This window comes from Neoarius graeffei, chromosome 7 (genome assembly GCF_027579695.1).
Source record: "Neoarius graeffei isolate fNeoGra1 chromosome 7, fNeoGra1.pri, whole genome shotgun sequence".
NCBI lineage: Eukaryota > Metazoa > Chordata > Actinopteri > Siluriformes > Ariidae > Neoarius > Neoarius graeffei.
The window spans coordinates 85,043,616-85,065,633 of NC_083575.1; the positions used below are offsets into that span (position 1 = coordinate 85,043,616).

A 22,018-nucleotide genomic window follows, 5' to 3' on the forward strand; every position below is an offset into this window, starting at 1 on the left:
CTTCACGATAATACAGTTTAAAAAAATCTTATGTTTAAGCATTAAACAAAAGATTATCACAATACTTAACAAAATTACAAAAAAGCTTTCTTAAAATGTCTTAACTCTTACTTTGAATGATGTTATTGAATCGCTTTTCTTTATGTCAGCGGGCAGGGCATTCCAGAACTTTGGTGCAGCAACTGAAAATGCCCTGTCCCGATAGGTCCTTTGATTAGACCTTGGGACGGTCAGAAGGCACTGGCCAGCAGACCTTAGATTGCGATTAATTAGCGTTAGTGAGCGACTGTGGCAATTTGTCAACAAACATGGCCGCCAGGTTTGTTTCGTTAAATACGGATATTTCAAAATAATTCGAGAGAATTTTGAAAGAGAAGGATGTGTTGAACACCTGAAAGGAATGTGTATGTATAATAATAATAATAATGGGGGCGGCACGGTGGTGTAGTGGTTAGCGCTGTCACCTCACAGCAAGAAGGTCCGGGTTCGAGCCCCGTGGCCGGCGAGGGCCTTTCTGTGTGGAGTTTGCATGTTCTCCCCGTGTCCGCGTGGGTTTCCTCCGGGTGCTCCGGTTTCCCCCACAGTCCAAAGACATGCAGGTTAGGTTAACTGGTGACTCTAAATTGACCGTAGGTGTGAATGTGAATGGTTGTCTGTGTCTATGTGTCAGCCCTGTGATGACCTGGCGACTTGTCCAGGGTGTACCCCGCCTTTCGCCCGTAGTCAGCTGGGATAGGCTCCAGCTTGCCTGCGACCCTGTAGAACAGGATAAAGCAGCTACAGATAATGAGATGAGATAATAATAATATTGGCTGGCTTTTTTTCGTGGTCTATCAGATTTTCCATTCAGCCACACGTCTTTGATTCGTTCAATATCATGCTAGCTGAATGGAATATGTCTGACATACAATGAAAAAAAGCCAGCCAACCTTATTTAAACAGAAAGAATACATGTTACTTCACCCTAGGTAGAAGTAACTCAGCTCCAATGCTGTGAAAACATGCAAAAAAAAAAAAAAACATTCTAAAATGGGGAAAAAGGTGTTGTGTGATTGAATACAAATAGCTTTGCCAAGAAATTGGAGTTTGTTTTTATAGACCGAAAGATAAAGAAAAGAGAAGCTAATTGAGGCAGTACAAATGAGCATAAGCTTTTTAAAAAAGGCCTATTTCTTCATAACTTTTCATTTTAATAAAAGGAATATTTTAGTGACAAATGTGGGCAAATAATCATGGTTAGTTCTTAAGAAAATGAAACAAAAGGAATATTTAAGTTGATAAAAACTAGGAAAATAAATGTTGCATTTTTTAGCAATAAAATTGTCTGCTTTTATTATTTTTTTCAAAAATATCATGGGAAAATCAAATCATGAATAGGGCGAATCAATACAAGCCCATGTCCTACACACACAGGGTTTCCCCAGAAGAAATAGTACTAACAGCAATAATCAACCCTAAAACTGAATTACAGTGGTGCTTGAAAGTTTGTGAACCCTTTAGAATTTTCTATATTTCTGCATAAATATGACCTAAAACATCAGATTTTCACACAAGTCCTAAAAGTAAATAAAGAGAACCCAGTTAAACAAATGAGACAAAAATATTATACTTGGTCATTTGTTTATTGAAGAAAATGATCCAATATTACATATCTGTGAGTGGCAAAAGTATGTGAACCTCTAGGATTAGCAGTTAATTTGAAGGTGAAATTAGAGTCAGGTGTTTTCAATCAATGGGATGACAATCAGGTGTGAGTGGGCACCCTGTTTTATTTAAAGAACAGGGATCTATCAAAGTCTGATCTTCACAACACGTTTGTGGAAGTGTATCATGGCACGAACAAAGGAGATTTCTGAGGAGCTCAGAAAAAGCGTTGTTGATGCTCATCAGGCTGGAAAAGGTTACAAAACCATCTCTAAAGAGTTTGGACTCCACCAATCCACAGTCAGACAGATTGTGTACAAATGGAGGAAATTCAACACCATTGTTACCCTCCCCAGGAGTGGTCAACCAACAAAGATCACTCCAAGAGCGAGGCATGTAATAGTCGGCGAGGTCACAAAGGACCCCAGGGGAACTTCTAAGCAACTGAAGGCCTTGCTCACATTGGCTAATGTTAATGTTCATGAGTCCACCATCAGGAGAACACTGAACAACAATGGTGTGCATGGCAGGGTTGCAAGGAGAAAGCCACTGCTCTCCCAAAAGAACATTGCTGCTCGTCTGCAGTTTGCTAAAGATCACATGGACAAGCCAGAAGGCTATTGGAAAAATGTTTTGTGGACGGATGAGACCGAAATAGAACTTTTTAATTTAAATGAGAAGCGTTATGTTTGGAGAAAGGAAAACACTGCATTCCAGCATAAGAACCTTATCCCATCTGTGAAACATGGGGTGGTAGTATCATGGTTTGGGCCTGTTTTGCTGCATCTGGGCCAGGACGGCTTGCCATCATTGATGGAACAATGAATTCTGAATTATACCAGCAAATTCTAAAGGAAAATGTCAGGACATCTGTCCATGAACTGAATCTCAAGAGAAGGTGGGTCATGCAGCAAGACAACGACCCAAAGCACACACGTCGTTCTTCCAAAGAATGGTTAAAGAAGAATAAAGTTAATGTTCTGGAATGGCCAAGTCAAAGTCCTGACCTTAATCCAATCGAAATGTTGTGGAAGGACCTGAAGCGAGCAGTTCATGTGAGGAAACCCACCAACATCCCAGAGTTGAAGCTGTTCTGTACGGAGGAATGGGCTAAAATTCCTCCAAGCTGGTGTGCAGGACTGATCAACAGTTACCGCAAACGTTTAGTTGCAGTTATTGCTGCACAAGGGGGTCACACCAGATACTGAAAGCAAAGGTTCACATACTTTTGCCACTCACAGATATGTAATATTGGATCATTTTCCTCAATAAATAAATGACCAAGTATAATATTTTTGTCTCATTTGTTTAACTGGGTTCTCTTTATCTACGTTTAGGACTTGTGTGAAAATCTGATGTTGTTTTAGGTCATATTTATGCAGAAATATAGAAAATTCTAAAGGGTTCACAAACTTTCAAGCACCATTGTATCCGATTTTTGTTTAATATGACGACTCTAAAGGGGCGGCACGGTGGTGTAGTGGTTAGCGCTGTCGCCTCACAGCAAGAAGGTCCGAGTTCGAGCCCCGTGGCCGGCGAGGGCCTTTCTGTGCGGAGTTTTCATGTTCTCCCCGTGTCCGCGTGGGTTTCCTCCGGGTGCTCCGGTTTCCCCCACAGTCCAAAGACATGCAGGTTAGGTTAACTGGTGACTCTAAATTGACCGTAGGTATGAATGTGAGTGTGAATGGTTGTCTGTGTCTATGTGTCAGCCCTGTGATGACCTGGCGACTTGTCCAGGGTGTACCCCGCCTTTCGCCCGTAGTCAGCTGGGATAGGCTCCAGCTTGCCTGCGACCCTGTAGAACAGGATAAAGCGGCTACAGATAATGAGATGAGATGAGATTATGACTCTAAAGTTGTTCAAAAGAACAGTGGAGGGTGTCTTGATTTTCTCACCGTCTGTATTATTTACCAGTGAGATGAGTTACATTTTGAGAGAGTACAAATCGTCTAGACAGACAGTACTTTCGAAATCGTTTTCTGCTTAAAATTAAAATCACCGCTCTACTTTTGTGAAGAACAGGTTCATGATTGTTCCTCCAGTGTGAAGTGTGCGCCTGCTCGGTTACTGCTGAGCCCCCTGTACTCCAACTACTGCATTCCTCAAAGTGCAGAGAGAGCCAAAAGAAACTCAGCTAAACACGATTAACACAAAGCGACTCCGTTTCAGCTACTTCAGGAGTTTCCCTCTCAACACCACACAATTTATTACATACTTTTAGTGTTATTACTATTATTTTCATCCACTCCTCGACCTCACTCCTCAGTCATTACCATGGAGCGGTCACTCGCCTTCTTCCAGGAATCAGCCAGATGCAGCTGTGCGACACCGATAGCAGGTTCAACATCATTAATACACTTCACGTATGTTCAGACCTACCACAATGACCATTTTATTCTTTGTTCCTGAAAAAAAATCTTTCGGAAACACAAAGTGTTTCTCTATCTATTCCGTGTGACCGTCTCTGTAGTGACGGTTTCACTTCTTGAGTACGAGTGTGTATAGAGTAGTAGTGTATAGCGCAGTAGTGCAGAAGGGTCTGACCTGTGTGCTCGGCGTTGATGTGAGCCTTCATCTCGGCCTCGTCCACTCCCACGTACTCGCACGAGTTACAGCACAGTGAGAACATCCACTGCTCCTTATCCACGTGCAGAGACATGTGGCTCACAAACTGTGCGTTCAGCTCCGTCTGGAAACCACACACTCGACAGCTAGAGAGAGAGAGAGAGAGATTGAGGGGAGAGTGTGTGTGTGTGTGTTAACTGTTGGGAGGCAACATGTGGCTTAAGGGTATGAGCTTCTATAAGTGTTTTACAGACAGACGCATGCATCCAACCACACACACACCGCAAAATTATTAGGAGGGATGTACTGACACACTCACACTCTGTGTGTTCCTCTCTCTGTCTCTCTCTCTCTCTGTGTCTATCTGCAACTCTTTCTCTCTCTGTCTGTCCATGTCTCTGTCTGCCTCTCTCCCTCTCTGTCTGTCTCTCTCGCACTCTGTCTGTCTGTCTCGCGCTCTCTGTCCATCTCTCTCTCTGTGTTTCTCTTTGTCTGTCTCTCTCTCTGTCTGTGTGTCTGTCCGTCTCTCTCTCTGTCTGTTTTTGCCTGTTTTCTCTCTGTGTGTCTGGGTCTCCCTCTCTCTCTCTCTGTGTCTCTCTCTCCCTTTGCCTGTTTCTCTCTCTGTCTCTTTCTCTCTGTCTGTCTGTCTCTCTTAGTCTCTCTCTCGGACTGTCTTTATCTCTCGCTCTCTCTGTCTCTCTCCCTCTCTTTGCCTGTTTCTCTCTCCGTCTGTCTGTCTCTCTTAGTCTCTCTCTCTCTCTCTGCCCGTTTCTCTCTCTGTCTGTCTGTCTCTCTTAGTCTCTGTCTGTCTGTCTGTGTCTCTCTCTCTCTCTCTGCCCGTTTCTCTCTCCGTCTGTCTGTCTCTCTTAGTCTCTCTCTCTGTCTGCCTGTTTCTCTCTCTGTCTTTCTGTCTCTCTTAGTCTCTCTCTGTCTGTCTTTCTCTCTCTCTCTCTGCCCGTTTCTCTCTCCGTCTGTCTGTCTCTCTCTATGTCTTTGTTTCTCTCTCTCTCTCTCTCTCTCTGTAATACAGCAGTGAACTGGATTTAGACGTTACGTGAAATCAAAGCTGAAGCTCATCTTCAGTATTCTCTCAGTGTTTCTCCCTTCGCCAGGCAATACGTGTGATTTAGATTCAGACAGAGATCGTCTTTGTGAAGTTTCCTTGGTTATTATTTAATTATATGTACTTATAATACCTTACATCTCATTACCAGCCAGGCAAAATTCAGTTCTGGAAACTATCAGCAACAAGACGCAAGCAAAGCGAACCGAGATCTCCAAGCATGAGCTGGTGTCAGTGAGGGGCGTGGCCACAGGGGTGGCGCAGGGTGACCGCTGCCACCCTTGAAATGAGCCTCGTCGCTCAAATCTGACCTCAAACCGAACTTCTCAGACGCGTGACACGAGGTCGTTTATTCCTCCCCACTTCCTGTAGACTTAATGAATGGTATCGAGCACATGTTGATTTAAGTATTTGCACCTCCAGGGCCTGTTCCTTCCACTCCTCACTGACACCTACACACACTTCCTGTTCATTTCAATACAGTTAATGAATAATCTATCATAGGATACTGAAAAACAAGCTGACTTTAAGGGGTTAATCATTGTGGCAGTGTAGGAATTCTGACCGAATGTCTTCAGCATTACACAGTACAGAGCAGCTACAGGATATGGAACCAGAGTTCCTTATCACAGGAGAACATATCAGTAGCCTGGTGACCGGGCCAAACGGATTTCACGAAACGTCCTGTTAGCTTTCGCAAAAACTAAGCACCTCGGTGTTCTAACACAAGCGGCACACTTCAAAATCCCCCCCACCACACACACATCAGCATAGACTGTAAAATAATGGACAAAGCTTCTGTGACATCGTCACTCATAGGATTTCTGAAGAGTGAGTTTGAAGCTCAAATACGGAGGCTCCGGGCATCGTCATCTTGGCAGAGCCTGACTGTGCCTAACTCCTGGCTAGTCTATAAACGGAGAAAGGGGCGGGGACACGCCTACTAACCTCAAAGCTAACAAGCTAGCTATGCAAGCTAGCCAACAAGCTACTGGCTAAACTAAAAGAAGCTGCTCCATAAGACACAGACCATAACCTCAATGGCCAGTTTACCAAAAAAAAAAAAAAAAGGGGGGGGGGGGGGCCATGTAACTGTCCGATAAACATATTTGATTAACCCTTTGGTGACTGACCCCTTGAAAATGGTTCCTCCAGGAACCATGACGTTTCAGTTATCAAGACAACGGAAAAACTAAAATACAAATACAAATACAAGAGCATTTTGTTTTGTGCACAAGAGCATTGTGACGTATCTTTCTATTTTTGTATTTTAGTTTTTCCGTTGTCTTGACAACTGAAACGTCATCGTTCCTGGAGGAACCATTTTCAAGGGGTCAGTCACCAAAGTGAGTGTCGTCTTTTCGATCTTGATAAAAACAACATTAGCGATAATACTTCCCCCTGATAGCTTAGATGACTAACATTAGTTTGGTTAATAGCCAGCTTGCTAGTGATATAGCTAGCTAGGAGAGGCTGATAGCAGCTACTGTTAGATGGTCAGTCGATGATGGTCACATAGCACAGCGTATTTGACATGAAACAATCGACCAAACCCGCAATTTAGTTCAGAGATGTGTCTCTTGGTGAACGATTGACTGTTGCGACGTGAATCTTCATGCTGAATGGATATTATTTTTATGTCAAACTCCAAAAATGTCTTTTTTTTTAGTCGCTCACGCTGTCAAATTGTCACTCTGAGCCTAATTTACTGACCGTGAGACCCCGATGAGCTTCATCGGCAGCGACTACATCAAAAATATTGAAAGGTGAGTACAAACTACAATGGATATAAAAAGTGGACACGTCCCGTTAAAATCGTTTTTTCTGATGTAAAAAAAAAAAAAAAAAATGAGACCACGATAAATAATTTCAAAACTTTTCCCATCTTTAATGTGACCTATAACCTGTACAATTCAATTGAAAAACAAACAAATCTGTTTGGGGGAAAAACACAAAAATTTAAAACGTACAATAATCTGGTTGCATAAGTATGCACACCCTTAAACTAATACTTTGTTGAAGCACTTTTGGATTTAATTACAGCATTCAGTCTTTTTGGGTTCACACTTGCCATCAGTTAAAATGACTCCGATTAACCCCAAATAAAGTTCAGACATTTACTCGGTCGCATCCTCCAGCAAAAGCCAGGGTTCACAGAGAGCTTACAAAGCATCAAAGGGATCTCACTGTTGAAAGGTATCAGTCAGGAGAAGGGGACAAAAACATTTCCACGGCATTAGATATACCATGGAGCACAGTGAAGACCGTCATCAAGAAGTGGAGACAATATGGGACAACAGTGACATTACCGAGAACTGGACGTCTCTCCAAAATTGATGAAAAGACGAGATGAAAACTGGTCAGGGAGGCTGCCGAGAGGCCTACAGCAACACTGAAGGAGCTGCAGGAATTTCTGGCAAGTACTGGTTGTGTACTACATGTGACAACAATCTCCTGTATTCTTCATATGTCTGGACTATGAGGTAGGGTCAAAGAAAAACATCCAGGCCCGGCTAAATTTTGCAACAAAAATGCATCAACTCTCTCAAAAGCATGTGGGAAAATGTGTTATGGTCTGATGAAACCAAGGTTGAACTTTCTGGCCACAATTCCAAAAGGTATATTTGGCGCAAAAACATCACCAAAAGAACCCCATCCCCACGGTGAAGCATGGTGGTGGCAGCATCATGTTTTGGGGTTGTTTTTCTTCAGCTGGAACAGGGGCTTTAGTCAAGGAGGAAGGAATTATGAACAGTTCTAAACACCAGTCAATTTTGGCCAAAAACCTTCAGGTGTCTGCTAGAAAGCTGAAGATGAAGAGGAATTTCATCTTTCAGCACAACAATGACCCCAAAAAAGTTTTGGAACGGCCCAGCCAGAGCCCAGACCTAAATCCAATTGAAAATCTGTGGGGTGACCTGAAGAGCGCTGTGCACAAGAGACGCCCTCGCAATCTGACAGATTCGGAGCGCTTTTGCAAGGAAGAGTGGGCAAATATTGCCGAGTCTAGATGTGGCAGGCTGATAGACTCCGACCCAAAAAGACTGAATGCTGTAATTAAATCAAAAGGTGCTTCAACAAAGTATTAGTTTAAGGGTGTGCACACTTACGCAACCAGCTTATTGTACATTTTTTTAAATTTTTTTTATGTTTTTCCCCCGAACAGATTTGTTTGTTTTTCGGTTGAATTGTACAGGTTATAGGTCACATTAAAGGTGGGAAAAGTTTTTAAATTATTTATCATGGTCTCATTTTTTTTTTTTTACATCAAAAAAAAAAAAATTTTAACAGGACGTGCATACTTTTTCAGTGTTTTCCCCAGAAAAAAATTAAAGCCCTAAATTCTGGCATGATAATACACAGACAATTGAGCACCAAAGGCGCGAAGCGAAACTAGGGAGGCCCGGGGACATGGCCCTCCCGGAAAATTTTTTGAAAATAGATGCTCTCGGGTGCATTTTCAGGGTCTCTGAGAGGTTTTCGATCCATGATTATAGGATCGATTTTACCAGCGTTTCAATTATTTCTGACCTACAGTAAGTAGTATTAATGAAATTTCACCTTAAAGTTCAACATGCAAGTTAAACTGTTTTTTTATAGATTACTTTTACGCAATCCGATGAAGAGAATCGATCATCATGACCTCCTGTTGATCACAAAGGGATCTGAACCCAAGACCTGCCACCTTAAAATAAGTTGCTGTATTACTATAACTGTAATGATTTAGAATGTTTCGGATGCAATTACCGTAATATATGTAGAACTAAGATGCACTGAAAAGAAAAGTAAGGCAGCTGCATATTATAAAGTTTAAATTTTGGCACTTTATTAAATGGACTAGATTAAGATTAAAACACATTTAAAGGAAAAGAAAACTTAATTCATACATTTAAGTTTGCAGAAAGATAATGTACTTATAAACACATTCATGAAGAGAATTTGTTTATAAGTGTCAAATGTAGCATCATTTCGAATAATAACGATAAGCATATTTGGCAGTGTGATGTCACGGTGAGCCTTTAATGAAAGAATAATCCGGAGTCGTCTTTTGTGAAATGGATCCCAGTGATTTTGGATCACACTGCCAAAATGCTTATGAGTATTATTTGAAATTATGCTGTATTTGACACATTTGGACAACTTCACTTCGTGAGAGTGTTTATAAGTACATAATCTTTCTGCAAACCCAAACTAATAAATGAAGTTTTCTCCTCCTTTAAAGCAGATTAATTCTCCTTGGCTTTTTCTTGGCCCAATGTTGGGCGACCCTCTCATAGTCCATCTCGCTGTCATCCATGCTGATGTGGATCAAACTGTCCAGCGAGTCTTCTCCTCGCTTATTCCTCACTGGAGTCTTTATTCTCTTTAGGCAGGAGAAGCCTCATTCACAATCTAAACAGAAACAGGACAGTCTATCAAATAAATCAGTCGGCTTTGTCCGTCTGGTGCAGGACGACATCGGCAGCCAATGAGATCGCTTATAATGAATCGGAAAATTCCAGAATGTCTGATGTTTTCTTTCGATATTTTTATTGGACGGTTTGAACACGTGATCTTGACATAGCCAGCAGATTAGTTTGTTTACGTCATACCACACGGACATATTACTTTGACACAAACATTGGAAAAAAAGAACGCTTGTTTAACACAAATATCAAATCAATATGTAAATGATCTGTTATTTGCTCTGCTATGTATCTAGTTACTTGTGGGTAGGAAATTTAACGTATCGGTATAAAGCAGGGCTTTTCAAAGTGTGGGGCACGCCTCCCCTAGGGGGTGCCAGAGTTCTTCGGGGGGGGGCAACGTGAGGAAAAATAAACCAGAATAAGTTACTATTGCGGACGTTTAGCGAACTTCAGCTAGTCTTTGCCAGAGACAAAATGGATCGATTTTAGTACCTAAAGCTACAGTGAGTGAGGAGACAGAGTCTGGGCCAAGCAAAAAAAGAAGGAAGTATGACCACGATTATTTAAAGTTTGGATTTTCATGGGCTGGATCTGAAGATGCTCCACTGCCACAGTGTGTTGTCTGCCAAGAGGTGCTAGCTAACGATGCTATGAGATGTTCAAAATGTGTAAAACAAGATGTTTTTTAAAAAAGGCACAGATGTTTAAAATGTGTAAAAAAAAAAAAAGATGTTTTAAAAAGCACAGATGTTTAAAATGTGTAAAAAAAAGATGTTTTAAAAAAGCACAGATGTTTAAAATGTGTAAAAAATGTTTTAAAAAAGCACAGATGTTTAAAATGAGTAAAAAATGTTTTAAAAAAGCACAGATGTTTAAAATGTGTAAAAAAAGAGGTTTTAAAAAAGCACAGATGTTTAAAATGTGTAAAAAAAGAGGTTTTAAAAAAGCACAGATGTTTAAAATGTGTAAAAAAAAATGATGTTTTAAAAAAGCACAGATGTTTAAAATGTGTAAAAAAATGTTTTAAAAAAGCACAGATGTTTAAAATGTGTAAAAAAATGATGTTTTAAAAAAGCACAGATGTTTAAAATGTGTAAAAAAATGTTTTAAAAAAGCACAGATGTTTAAAATGTGTAAAAAAAGATGTTTTAAAAAAGCACAGATGTTTAAAATGTGTAAAAAAGAGGTTTTAAAAAAGCACAGATGTTTAAAATGTGTAAAAAAAGAGGTTTTAAAAAAGCACAGATGTTTAAAATGTGTAAAAAAAAGATGTTTTAAAAAAGCACAGATGTTTAAAATGTGTAAAAAAAGATGTTTTAAAAAAGCACAGATGTTTAAAATGTGTAAAAAAGAGGTTTTAAAAAAGCACAGATGTTTAAAATGTGTAAAAAAAGAGGTTTTAAAAAAGCACAGATGTTTAAAATGTGTAAAAAAGAGGTTTTAAAAAAGCACAGATGTTTAAAATGTGTAAAAAAAAGATGTTTTAAAAAAGCACAGATGTTTAAAATGTGTAAAAAAGAGGTTTTAAAAAAGCACAGATGTTTAAAATGTGTAAAAAAAGAGGTTTTAAAAAAGCACAGATGTTTAAAATGTGTAAAAAAGAGGTTTTAAAAAAGCACAGATGTTTAAAATGTGTAAAAAAAAGATGTTTTAAAAAAGCACAGATGTTTAAAATGTGTAAAAAAGAGGTTTTAAAAAAGCACAGATGTTTAAAATGTGTAAAAAAAAGTTTTAAAAAAAGCACAGATGTTTAAAATGTGTAAAAAAAAGATGTTTTAAAAAAGCACAGATGTTTAAAATGTGTAAAAAAAAGATGTTTTAAAAAAGCACAGATGTTTAAAATGTGTAAAAAATGTTTTAAAAAAGCACAGATGTTTAAAATGTGTAAAAAAGAGGTTTTAAAAAAGCACAGATGTTTAAAATGTGTAAAAAAAGAGGTTTTAAAAAAGCACAGATGTTTAAAATGTGTAAAAAAAAGATGTTTTAAAAAAGCACAGATGTTTAAAATGTGTAAAAAAAGATGTTTTAAAAAAGCACAGATGTTTAAAATGTGTAAAAAAGAGGTTTTAAAAAAGCACAGATGTTTAAAATGTGTAAAAAAAAAGAGGTTTTAAAAAAGCACAGATGTTTAAAATGTGTAAAAAAGAGGTTTTAAAAAAGCACAGATGTTTAAAATGTGTAAAAAAAAGTTTTAAAAAAAGCACAGATGTTTAAAATGTGTAAAAAAGAGGTTTTAAAAAAGCACAGATGTTTAAAATGTGTAAAAAAAAAGATGTTTTAAAAAAGCACAGATGTTTAAAATGTGTAAAAAATGTTTTAAAAAAGCACAGATGTTTAAAATGAGTAAAAAATGTTTTAAAAAAGCACAGATGTTTAAAATGTGTAAAAAAAAAGAGGTTTTAAAAAAGCACAGATGTTTAAAATGTGTAAAAAAAGAGGTTTTAAAAAAGCACAGATGTTTAAAATGTGTAAAAAAAGAGGTTTTAAAAAAGCACAGATGTTTAAAATGTGTAAAAAAAAATGATGTTTTAAAAAAGCACAGATGTTTAAAATGTGTAAAAAAATGTTTTAAAAAAGCACAGATGTTTAAAATGTGTAAAAAAATGATGTTTTAAAAAAGCACAGATGTTTAAAATGTGTAAAAAAATGTTTTAAAAAAGCACAGATGTTTAAAATGTGTAAAAAAAGATGTTTTAAAAAAGCACAGATGTTTAAAATGTGTAAAAAAGAGGTTTTAAAAAAGCACAGATGTTTAAAATGTGTAAAAAAAGAGGTTTTAAAAAAGCACAGATGTTTAAAATGTGTAAAAAAAAGATGTTTTAAAAAAGCACAGATGTTTAAAATGTGTAAAAAAAAGTTTTAAAAAAAGCACAGATGTTTAAAATGTGTAAAAAAGAGGTTTTAAAAAAGCACAGATGTTTAAAATGTGTAAAAAAAAGTTTTAAAAAAGCACAGATGTTTAAAATGTGTAAAAAATGTTTTAAAAAAGCACAGCTGTTTAAAATGTATAAAAGGAAAAAAATAATGTGTATAACAACCTTTTTTTTTAAAATACGAATGGAACATTAAGTATAGCAACAACAAAAATTGTAAGGGGGGGGCGCTGTTGTTTATTTGCTCTCTGGGGGGGCTGACTCTCCCACACTTTGAAAACCCCTGGTATAAATCCAAGCGTATCGGATTTTAACTAAAGCGACTAAGTGTATCGGCAGGCAGAGATACGCCAAAACGCTTTGGGGAAAACCATGCTTTTTATATCCACTCTAATAAAGCAAATTAAAGTCACTTACAGGTGTAGTAAGTAGTGTGTAAAAGTTGTGTTTGCATGGAAAAACTCCGAGACGAAAAGAAGCAAAGGTCCATGAATTATTTACATAAATCCATCATGGTGAACTTGGCTCGAGTTCTGAGGGAATGCACTGTAATGCCAGCTAGCAGCTAACAAGAGGACACAAACCCAGCTGTCACTCAAATCAGCCCCGCCCCTAATTACGCCTAAATGTATGACTCAATATAATTCAAATGGCTGAATTATATAAAAATTCACCCCTCCATACATACAGCGGTCATGTAAAGTTGGACATTTAAACATGGGGGGTCTATTGCCCCTTTTCCACCAAAGCAGTTCCAGGGCTGGTTCGGGGCCAGTGCTTAGTTTGGAACCGGGTTTTCTGTTTCCACTGACAAAGAACTGGCTCTGGGGACAGAAAAACCGGTTCCAGGCTAGCACCAACTCTCTGCTGGGCCAGAGGAAAGAGCCGCTAAACGTCAGCGGGGGGGCGGAGTTGTTAAGACCAACAACAATAACAAGACTGTGAAAGATGGCCATTTTTAAGCGCCGAGAAGCAGCAGCTGTACAAACGCGAAGTCATCCATTATTATTATTATTATTATTGTTGTTGCTGCTGCTGCTTCTTCCATGTTGTTTTTGCTTCAATATTCGCGCCAAGGTTTATGCAAGCGTAGCGACGTAACTGAGGTATACAGCGACGTAATGACGTGGCTTCCCTTAGCACCGCGAGCTATGGAAAAGCAAACTGGTTCTCAGCTGGCTCGCAAGTTGAACGAGTTGTGAACCAGCACCAGCACTGGCCCCGAACCAGCCCTGGAACTGATTTGGTGGAAAAGGGGTATATGGGAGTCGACTCACTTTTGGATCCAGCCTCAAGTGGCCATTTGAGGAACTGCAGATTATAGCACTTCCGCATTGGCTTGACTTTTCAGGAGCGGAGGCTGCCTCTTGGTTGTGATCTGGAAACTGACGGAATATAGTGCAGTGCAAAGTCGTCATACAGCACCGCTGCTCGCGCAACAACGCCGTTTAAACATATTTAGAGAAAATAAACACGTAAGCCAGACAGAAGATTTTCTCTTCCGTGAGATGTGAAGACTGAACACCATCTTACTGCTCAAACACTGTCCAACCTCATACGGACTTTTTGTTTAGGGTGTAAACGCAACACGCCACACGGGCTACCACACTTGTTTGCTTCCCTTGCTCTGTTTTAATGCACTTAACGAGCTGATTAACTCGCCATATCTTATTTCTAAGGATGACACCATTTTTTGATCCTGAAATGAGTAACCTGCTGAACATTTACTCAATCAGGTCCAGCGTGGAACATTTTACCCAGCTTACTCTGTGGCAAAACTTCATGCTGTAAGGCTCATTTTTATAATACCAGGTAGATTTTAATTTCACAGAAAAGAAAAGAAAAAAAAAAAACCCACATCTCGGTCACATTTTGCTAATCCGTTCCCATGATCCATTCCCTCGTTTTAGTTCAATTGTTGCGGCGTTTTAATAATTCCTTCCATCGTTTAACCAAATCACAGCCATGTTTTACTAATTTATGAACCAACTCTGTTAACAATTTATCAAGTGACTGCAAGGGGACGGCAAGAGGAACTAAATAAAAAGGAGCTAATCAGCTAATTGGTAAACCTGCGCTTGGCCATGATTTAACTAAAATCAGGGCGCGAATATATATTACGGGAACGATTTAGTAAAACAATCATGAGAGAGACATATTACACAGACATGAGTTTTCTTTTTTTTTAAAAGATATTTTTTGGGCTTTTTTCACCTTTATTGGATAGGACAGTGTAGAGACAGGAAATGAGCGGGAGAGATCGGGAAATGACCTCGGGCCGGAATCGAACCCGGGTCCCCGGATTTATGGTATGGCGCCTTATCCACCTGAGCCACGACGCCTCCGACATGAGTGTTTTCTCGGGAGTGTTTTTATTTTTCATCTGTCACTTGTGAGGAAATTGATGAATTGCTTTGATAAATTTGGGAACTTTTTTTATGAACGTGTCGATAAAATTAAAAAAAAAAAAAAATCACAGTCATGTTGGCTTGAAGATATGAAGTTTATCTTCTTGTGTTGAAAAACTCGCATTTTTCATATGAAATACATCGCGGACCTGAGTGACGTATTTCCCGATATTTCACTCCGATGAGGTCACTCCCAGTGTTGTCCCGCTGACTGGATGCGTGTTGTCAAAACGGCAAACCGGTTCAGAATTAAAATTATTTTAATAAACTTGCTTATATTTTTTGTGGATGTGTCCATATAATATAAAGAACGTTACACGTTAATGAAAAGAACGTTAAGGGTTGTTTTACAATCAGGGTATGCAAGCTAAAAATCACATTTAACACTTATTACATCTTCAATATCAAAAGGCTTGACTAAATAAACTTGGTTGTTTATTGTAGCCCTGTGATAGCTCTATTTACCATGCAAAAAAAATTTGGTGATAACGTTATTTTTGGTGAATGTATGGCAATATATGTCATATTTAGCAAAATTACCCCTGTCATTTAGAAAAAGTGCTTTTTTGACCACAGGTAGCTCCAAAAGGGATGCACTTACATCATTCTTTATACCATAAAACACATATTTGGTTCCATATCATTGGAAACATAGTTAAGTTTTAATGTTGAATGCCAGTAAGTTTTCAGACTATTTTGATCAAATTAGTATGTAATTGTGTCAAAAAAAAAAGTCCTCTCCGAGACAGCTAATTTAATTTCAATATAAAATAACATATCTAAAATGATTATTTTCATCCTAAAATGTGGTCAAGATATTGGGACATAAATATTAGAGACAACTAACACAAAGCTTACAGCCTTATATTTAAAAGCACTATGGAAGTAGTGGATTCTGAACTGCCAAAAAAAAAAACGTCCTCTCCGAGAATCACTTCATTTGTTTCTCCCAGCCCTGCTTAAAGCTACACTTAATCTTCTTTATCTTATAGCAGATTACACAAAACTACCATACACACATGTCAAAAAATGACCTGAAATCTGTTCTTTAACTTGTCCTTCACTTAAAAACTGGTACAAGAACCAGTTTGAATCAATTTGAATTTTGGACCCCTGTGACACAAACTTTGTACCCTGATTGTAAAACAACCTTTATCAGCTATAAATACATAACCAGAGTGCTCTGAGAGCACAATATCCCCCGCTGGCAACTATATCTACACTACAAGTGTTGTATTAATACAACACCCTCATGAAATTGTCGAAGTACAAGTTTGGTAATCAAGGGTCATAACTCTGGTGAAATGCGACCGAATTGAACAAAGTTGTAATATGCACATTACCGACATATAGCAAAGCCTTTTGCAAAGCTGCGGAAAATTCCTGCAAAAATTGAGGGAGGAGTTGATTTCAGAAGACGAGCACACTTTCGTGAAATTGTCAAAGTACAAGTTTGGAAATCAAGGACTGTAACTCTGGTAAAATGCGACTGAATTGAATGAAATTACAATATGTGTATTACAGACATTTAACAAAATCCCGTCAAGTTTCATGAAGTTCCTTCAAAAATTGTGAGAGGAATTGATTTCAGAAAGTGAGCACCCTTCCCTGGATGGACATCGCCACGACATAATCGCTCCTTTGGGCCTTTCGGCCAGCGGGGGTATTAAAACAAAAAACAAAACAAAAACCATTATGCCAAATTACATGAAATTCCTCAAAAATTGAGAGAGGAGTTGATTTCAGAAGGTGAGTACCCTTCCCCGGGATGGACGTACGGACAATTGCCATGACATAATCCCCCTTCGGGCCTTTCAGCCAGTGGGGTATAAAAGCTTTCTGCCAAATTACATGAAATTCCTCCAAAAATTGTGAGAGGAGTTGATTTCAGAAGGTGAATACCCTTCCCGGGACAAACAGATGGACATTGCCATGACATAATCCCCCTTCGGGCCTTTCAGCCAGCCGGGGGATTAAAACAAAAAACAACACCACCTTTTTGCCAAATTACATGAAATTTCTCAAAAATTGAGAGAGGAGTTGATTTCAGAAAGTGAGCACCCTTCCCTGGACAGACATCGCCACGACAATCACCCCTTCGGGCCTTTCGGCCAGCGGAGGGATTAAAACAAAAAACAACACCTTTTTGCCAAATTACATGAAATTCCTCAAAAATTGAGAGAGGAGTTGATTTCAGAAGGTGATTACCCTTCCTGGGACAGACAGACGGACGGACAGATGGACATTGCCACGACATAATCCCCCTTCGGGCCTTTCAGCCAGCGGGGGAATAAAAACTTTTGGCCAAATTACATGAAATTCCTCCAAAAATTGTGAGAGGAGTTAATTTCAGAAGGTGAGTACCCTTCCCGGGATGGATGTACGGACGGACGGACAGACAGACGGACAATCGCCATGACATAATCCTCCTTCGGACCTTTCAGCCAGTGGGGTATAAAAGCTTTTTGCCAAATTACATGAAATTCCTCCAAAAATTGTGAGAGGCCTTGATTTCTGAAGGTGAATACCCTTCCCGGGACGGACAGATGGACATTGCCATGACATAATCCTCCTTCGGGCCTTTCAGCCAGTGGGGTATAAAAGCTTTTTGCCAAATTACATGAAATTCCTCCAAAAATTGTGAGAGGCCTTGATTTCTGAAGGTGAATACCCTTCCCGGGACAAACAGATGGACATTGCCATGACATAATCCTCCTTCGGGCCTTTCAGCCAGTGGGGTATAAAAGCTTTTTGCCAAATTACATGAAATTCCTCCAAAAATTGTGAGAGGCCTTGATTTCAGAAGGTGAATACCCTTCCCGGGACGGACAGATGGACATTGCCATGACATAATCCCCCTTCGGGCCTTTCGGCCAGCTGGGGTATAAAAGCTTTTTGCCAAATTACATGAAATTCCTCCAAAAATTGTGAGAGGCGTTAATTTCAGAAGGTGAGTACCCTTCCCGGGATGGATGGATGGATGGATGGACGGACGGACAGACAGACGGACATCGCCACGACATAATCCCCCTTCGGGCCTTTTGGCCAGCGGGGTATAAAAGCTTTTTGCCAAATTACATGAAATTCCTCCAAAAATTGTGAGAGGCGTTAATTTCAGAAGGTGAGTACCCTTCCCGGGATGGATGGATGGACGGACGGACAATCGCCATGACATAATCCCCCTTCGGGCCTTTCAGCCAGTGGGGTATAAAAACTTTTTGCCAAATTACATGAAATTCCTCAAAAAATTGTGAGAGGAGTTGATTTCAGAAGGTGAGTACCCTTCCCGGGATGGATGGATGGACGGACGGACAGACAGACGGACATTGCCACGACATAATCCCCCTTCGGGCCTTTTGGCCAGCGGGGTATAAAAGCTTTTTGCCAAATTACATGAAATTCCTCCAAAAATTGTGAGAGGCCTTGATTTCAGAAGGTGAGTACCCTTCCCGGGACGGACAGATGGACATTGCCACGACATAATCCCCCTTCGGGCCTTTTGGCCAGCGGGGGATAAAAACCATGATGGGTCGTTCTTTAGTAAATGTTTTATTCTTACACCAAATTGCTATGGTGTAAGCAGAATAAAACACTCGGAAACATGCTGCCGTTATTTGTAACGGTAACTCCGCTTCAGTCCAGGTCCCACCACACAGTTGCTGCTTATTTTCCTATAACGGCACACTGCCGAGAACTGTTCTCAGGTGTACGTAATCCTGACTTACAACACCTTTGTTATTCCATACTTTTGAGAACAATTCATCCCTGAGAGCTGAGAAAATAATGTACTAGTTCACACAGGTAGCAGAAGGTTGTCGAAGGCATCGTGGTGTAGGAGAGTAAATATAAATGCTCACTTCAGTGCAGGATAAAATTACATCTTTATAGTTTTGAGATGACCTCCGCTGTATTTTCTCTTCGGACTTCCTCCTTCCTGTTGATGGATGTCTGGTTAAAAAAAATCCAATCGGTGTTTTGCTGACCGCTGAACTCTTACACTTCCAGACTGCTAACAATTCGTTCGAGTTACTCTGTATGAAAGATGAAATTATTTATCGTGTTCATGTGAAGTTTGAGTGCACTTCCTTTCAACGATTTTGAACAAAATGCAACAACACCTTGCCGGTTTTCTTAAACTTAAACCTTTATTCGTCACATGCAACCTTCAAGCACAGTGAGATTCATCCTCTGCATTTAACCCATCTGAAGCAGTGAACACACGCGCACACACCCAGAGCAGTGGGCAGCCATACTAGAGCGCCCGGGGAGCAGTCAGGGGTTCGGTACCTTGCTCAAGGGCACTTCAGCCCAAGGCCGCCTCACGTCAACCTAACTGCATGTCTTTGCGGGAAACCGGAGCACCCGGAGGAAACCCACGCAGACACGGGGAGAACATGCAAACTCCACACAGAAAGGCCCTCGCCGGCCGCTGGGTTCGAACCCAGAACCTTCTTGCTGTGAGGCGACCGCGCTAACCACTACACTGACATATACACGGTACTGTGCAAAAGTCTTAGGCACCCTATTGTTTTTTTTTACTACAAACTTTGTTATAGACTTTTACTTTATCACTTCTACATTATCAAGTCCGTACAAAAAAAAAAAAAAAAAAAAGATATTTTAGATTTCCAAACATTAGTTTTCTAGCACAACATTAAACGTTACAGGAAAATGCTTGGGTGTTAGGAAAGAAAGCGACATATTACATAACGGAGCGTTTTCCAGACAGAAACATAATGAAGGCTACTGGGTCACATCACATCACACACATTATCTCTAGCCGCTTTATCCTTCTACAGGGTCGCAGGCAAGCTGGAGCCTATCCCAGCTGACTACGGGCGAAAGGCAGGGTACACCCTGGACAAGTCGCCAGGTCATCACAGGGCTGACACATAGACACAGACAACCATTCACACTCACATTCACACCTACGGTCAATTTAGAGTCACCAGTTAACCTAACCTGCATGTCTTTGGACTGTGGGGGAAACCGGAGCACCCGGAGGAAACCCACGCGGACACGGGGAGAACATGCAAACTCCACACAGAAAGGCCCTCGCCGGCCCCGGGGCTCGAACCCAGGACCTTCTTGCTGTGAGGCGACAGCGCTAACCACTACACCACCGTGCCGCCCGGCTACTGGGTTTCGCTGCAAAATTAAAGGAAATGAACCGTCAAATACGAATTTGCTTGTAATTTAGTGGCTAAGACAGAGCATCGGTCAAAATACATGTATGCCGCTGGATTTATCTGCACTGCTATAAGGATACCATGAAAAGTCAAAGTGAGGCTGTGGGATTGATGATGCCGGATCCAGGCGAGGCAAGGCGAGGCCCCACCATTTGCTAACCGCATGGTCTACTGTGGTGATTTTGCTTGCGATTTTTCTCGTATTTAACATGTTGGTATCGGTCCATGCTCACCGTCACCGTTGGCAGGTCCGGGTAATTCTTCATCAGATGACTCCCTTCGTCTTGTCGAAACGTGTCGCCTTTTAAACTCATGGCTTCGCTACTTTAAACCAGGGCTTTGAACCGGTTCAAGGAACGAAAACGAAAACCGGGAACTTTTTCTATTTCACATGGAACAGAAACGAAACCAGAAACTTTATTATTTTTTATGTTCCGGAACAGAAACGCTTATTAAAAATAATGGTAACCGGTTAATACCGGTTTTTATTTCATTCCTCAAAGTTTCTGTAGCCTACAAATAAAAAAGTCATTCTTCTCCTGCGCAAGTTTCTATGACCCGCTGGGGTTCACTTCCTGTGTGACGTTCGCTGACTGAATGGAGAGAGCGGTAGGGTGGACTGCTATCACTTCTCCACATCTTAAATAAGAGGTAAATATTGCAGTCTATCGTTATTCAAAAACGTCAATTTCAAACACGATATCAATATATTTGTCCACGTTAATGAGAGGCTCGCGAACATTAAATGACGTTAACCTCTGTTAGCCTATCAATGCATACAGGGCTTTCCACTAAGGCTCATACTAGCCAGCCATGACAAATAAGTAGCCAGCCGGGGGGTGGGGTGGGGGGTTAAACACAAAATAAACCCCGCCGAGTGCGCGCGTGCGCACACTACTGCCTCCGCTGAGTGCGCGCACACCGCATGTCGGGGCTGCGGATCAGCGAAGTCGGCGGGGAATTTGTGGTTATCATCAGTACAAACAGTGCGAATCACAACTTAAATGAGTGCGGTTCAGTTTGACATTGTCAGTCTGTTAGATAAACATTTAATTTTATTAAAATTGAAAATTAATATTTAGAACCTGTGGGCTACAAAAATAATAGTCATTAAAGTAGCCGGCTGGACTTAGTTGTGTGCCGGCTGTATGGCCGGCAGCCGGCGCCTGTGGAAAGCCCTGCATAGGGCCTGACTAGCCTTTGGTAACACACTAAACGAATTATCTTTCATTTTTGGCACTTTTTCTGTTTGTGTAGATGGGAAGACATACTGAGAATCCAAATCGCCAACATTTGAAATAATTGTTTTGAATTATTTCTTGTCTTATTTAATGAAGGTTGTAATAGAATTAGCCTACATTTGGCTTAAGCTGGATGAGACCGAGACATAATTTTATAGCCATTTGTTAAACAGCTGACAGGGAACGTAATTAACCGTTCCGGGAACAAAATTTTTTTGTTCTAACTGGTTCGGGAACATCTATTTAAAGGTGGAACCCAAAACCGGAAACGTTAAAATTCCGTTTCTGTTCGGAACGAACCAATAGGGAAAAAATTCTGGTTCAAAGCCCTGCTTTAAACTGGGATAACCGATTTCTCGTCACTCTGGATTCCGTGTTATTGAGAGTATTTTACTTTCGGCTTCTTGCACGCATTAAAAGTTAGTGGTAGGTTGTTTTTATAGTCTATATTGGCTACGGCATATCACTCACTCACTTTCGCGATATATGCGCGCTCCCACGGGAAGCGACTCTGACTGCGGCGGTTGAATGAAAGCGTTCCTTATAAATTACGCATTTCTCTATGTTTATTCCACTTCAGACACACGGTCCTAGAATTGATAATGGTGACTAGACTCGGTTCGTTT

The 22,018-nt window shown here is 40.2% G+C and overlaps 1 protein-coding gene across 4 annotated transcripts in view; it reads right to left on the minus strand.

Annotated features, from left to right (window-relative positions):
* znf827 (zinc finger protein 827) overlaps positions 1–22,018 on the minus strand; it is a 360,579-nt gene that overhangs the window by 23,836 nt on the left and 314,725 nt on the right. For all 4 annotated transcript variants that reach the window (XR_009655091.1, XM_060926541.1, XM_060926539.1 and 1 more), the window contains exon 11: positions 4,189–4,355. Coding sequence is in view for 3 of the 4 variants with exons in the window: in XM_060926541.1 (XP_060782524.1) it covers positions 4,189–4,355 (167 nt within the window). In the remaining variant the exon portion in view is untranslated. The remainder of the gene's footprint in view (positions 1–4,188; positions 4,356–22,018) is intronic.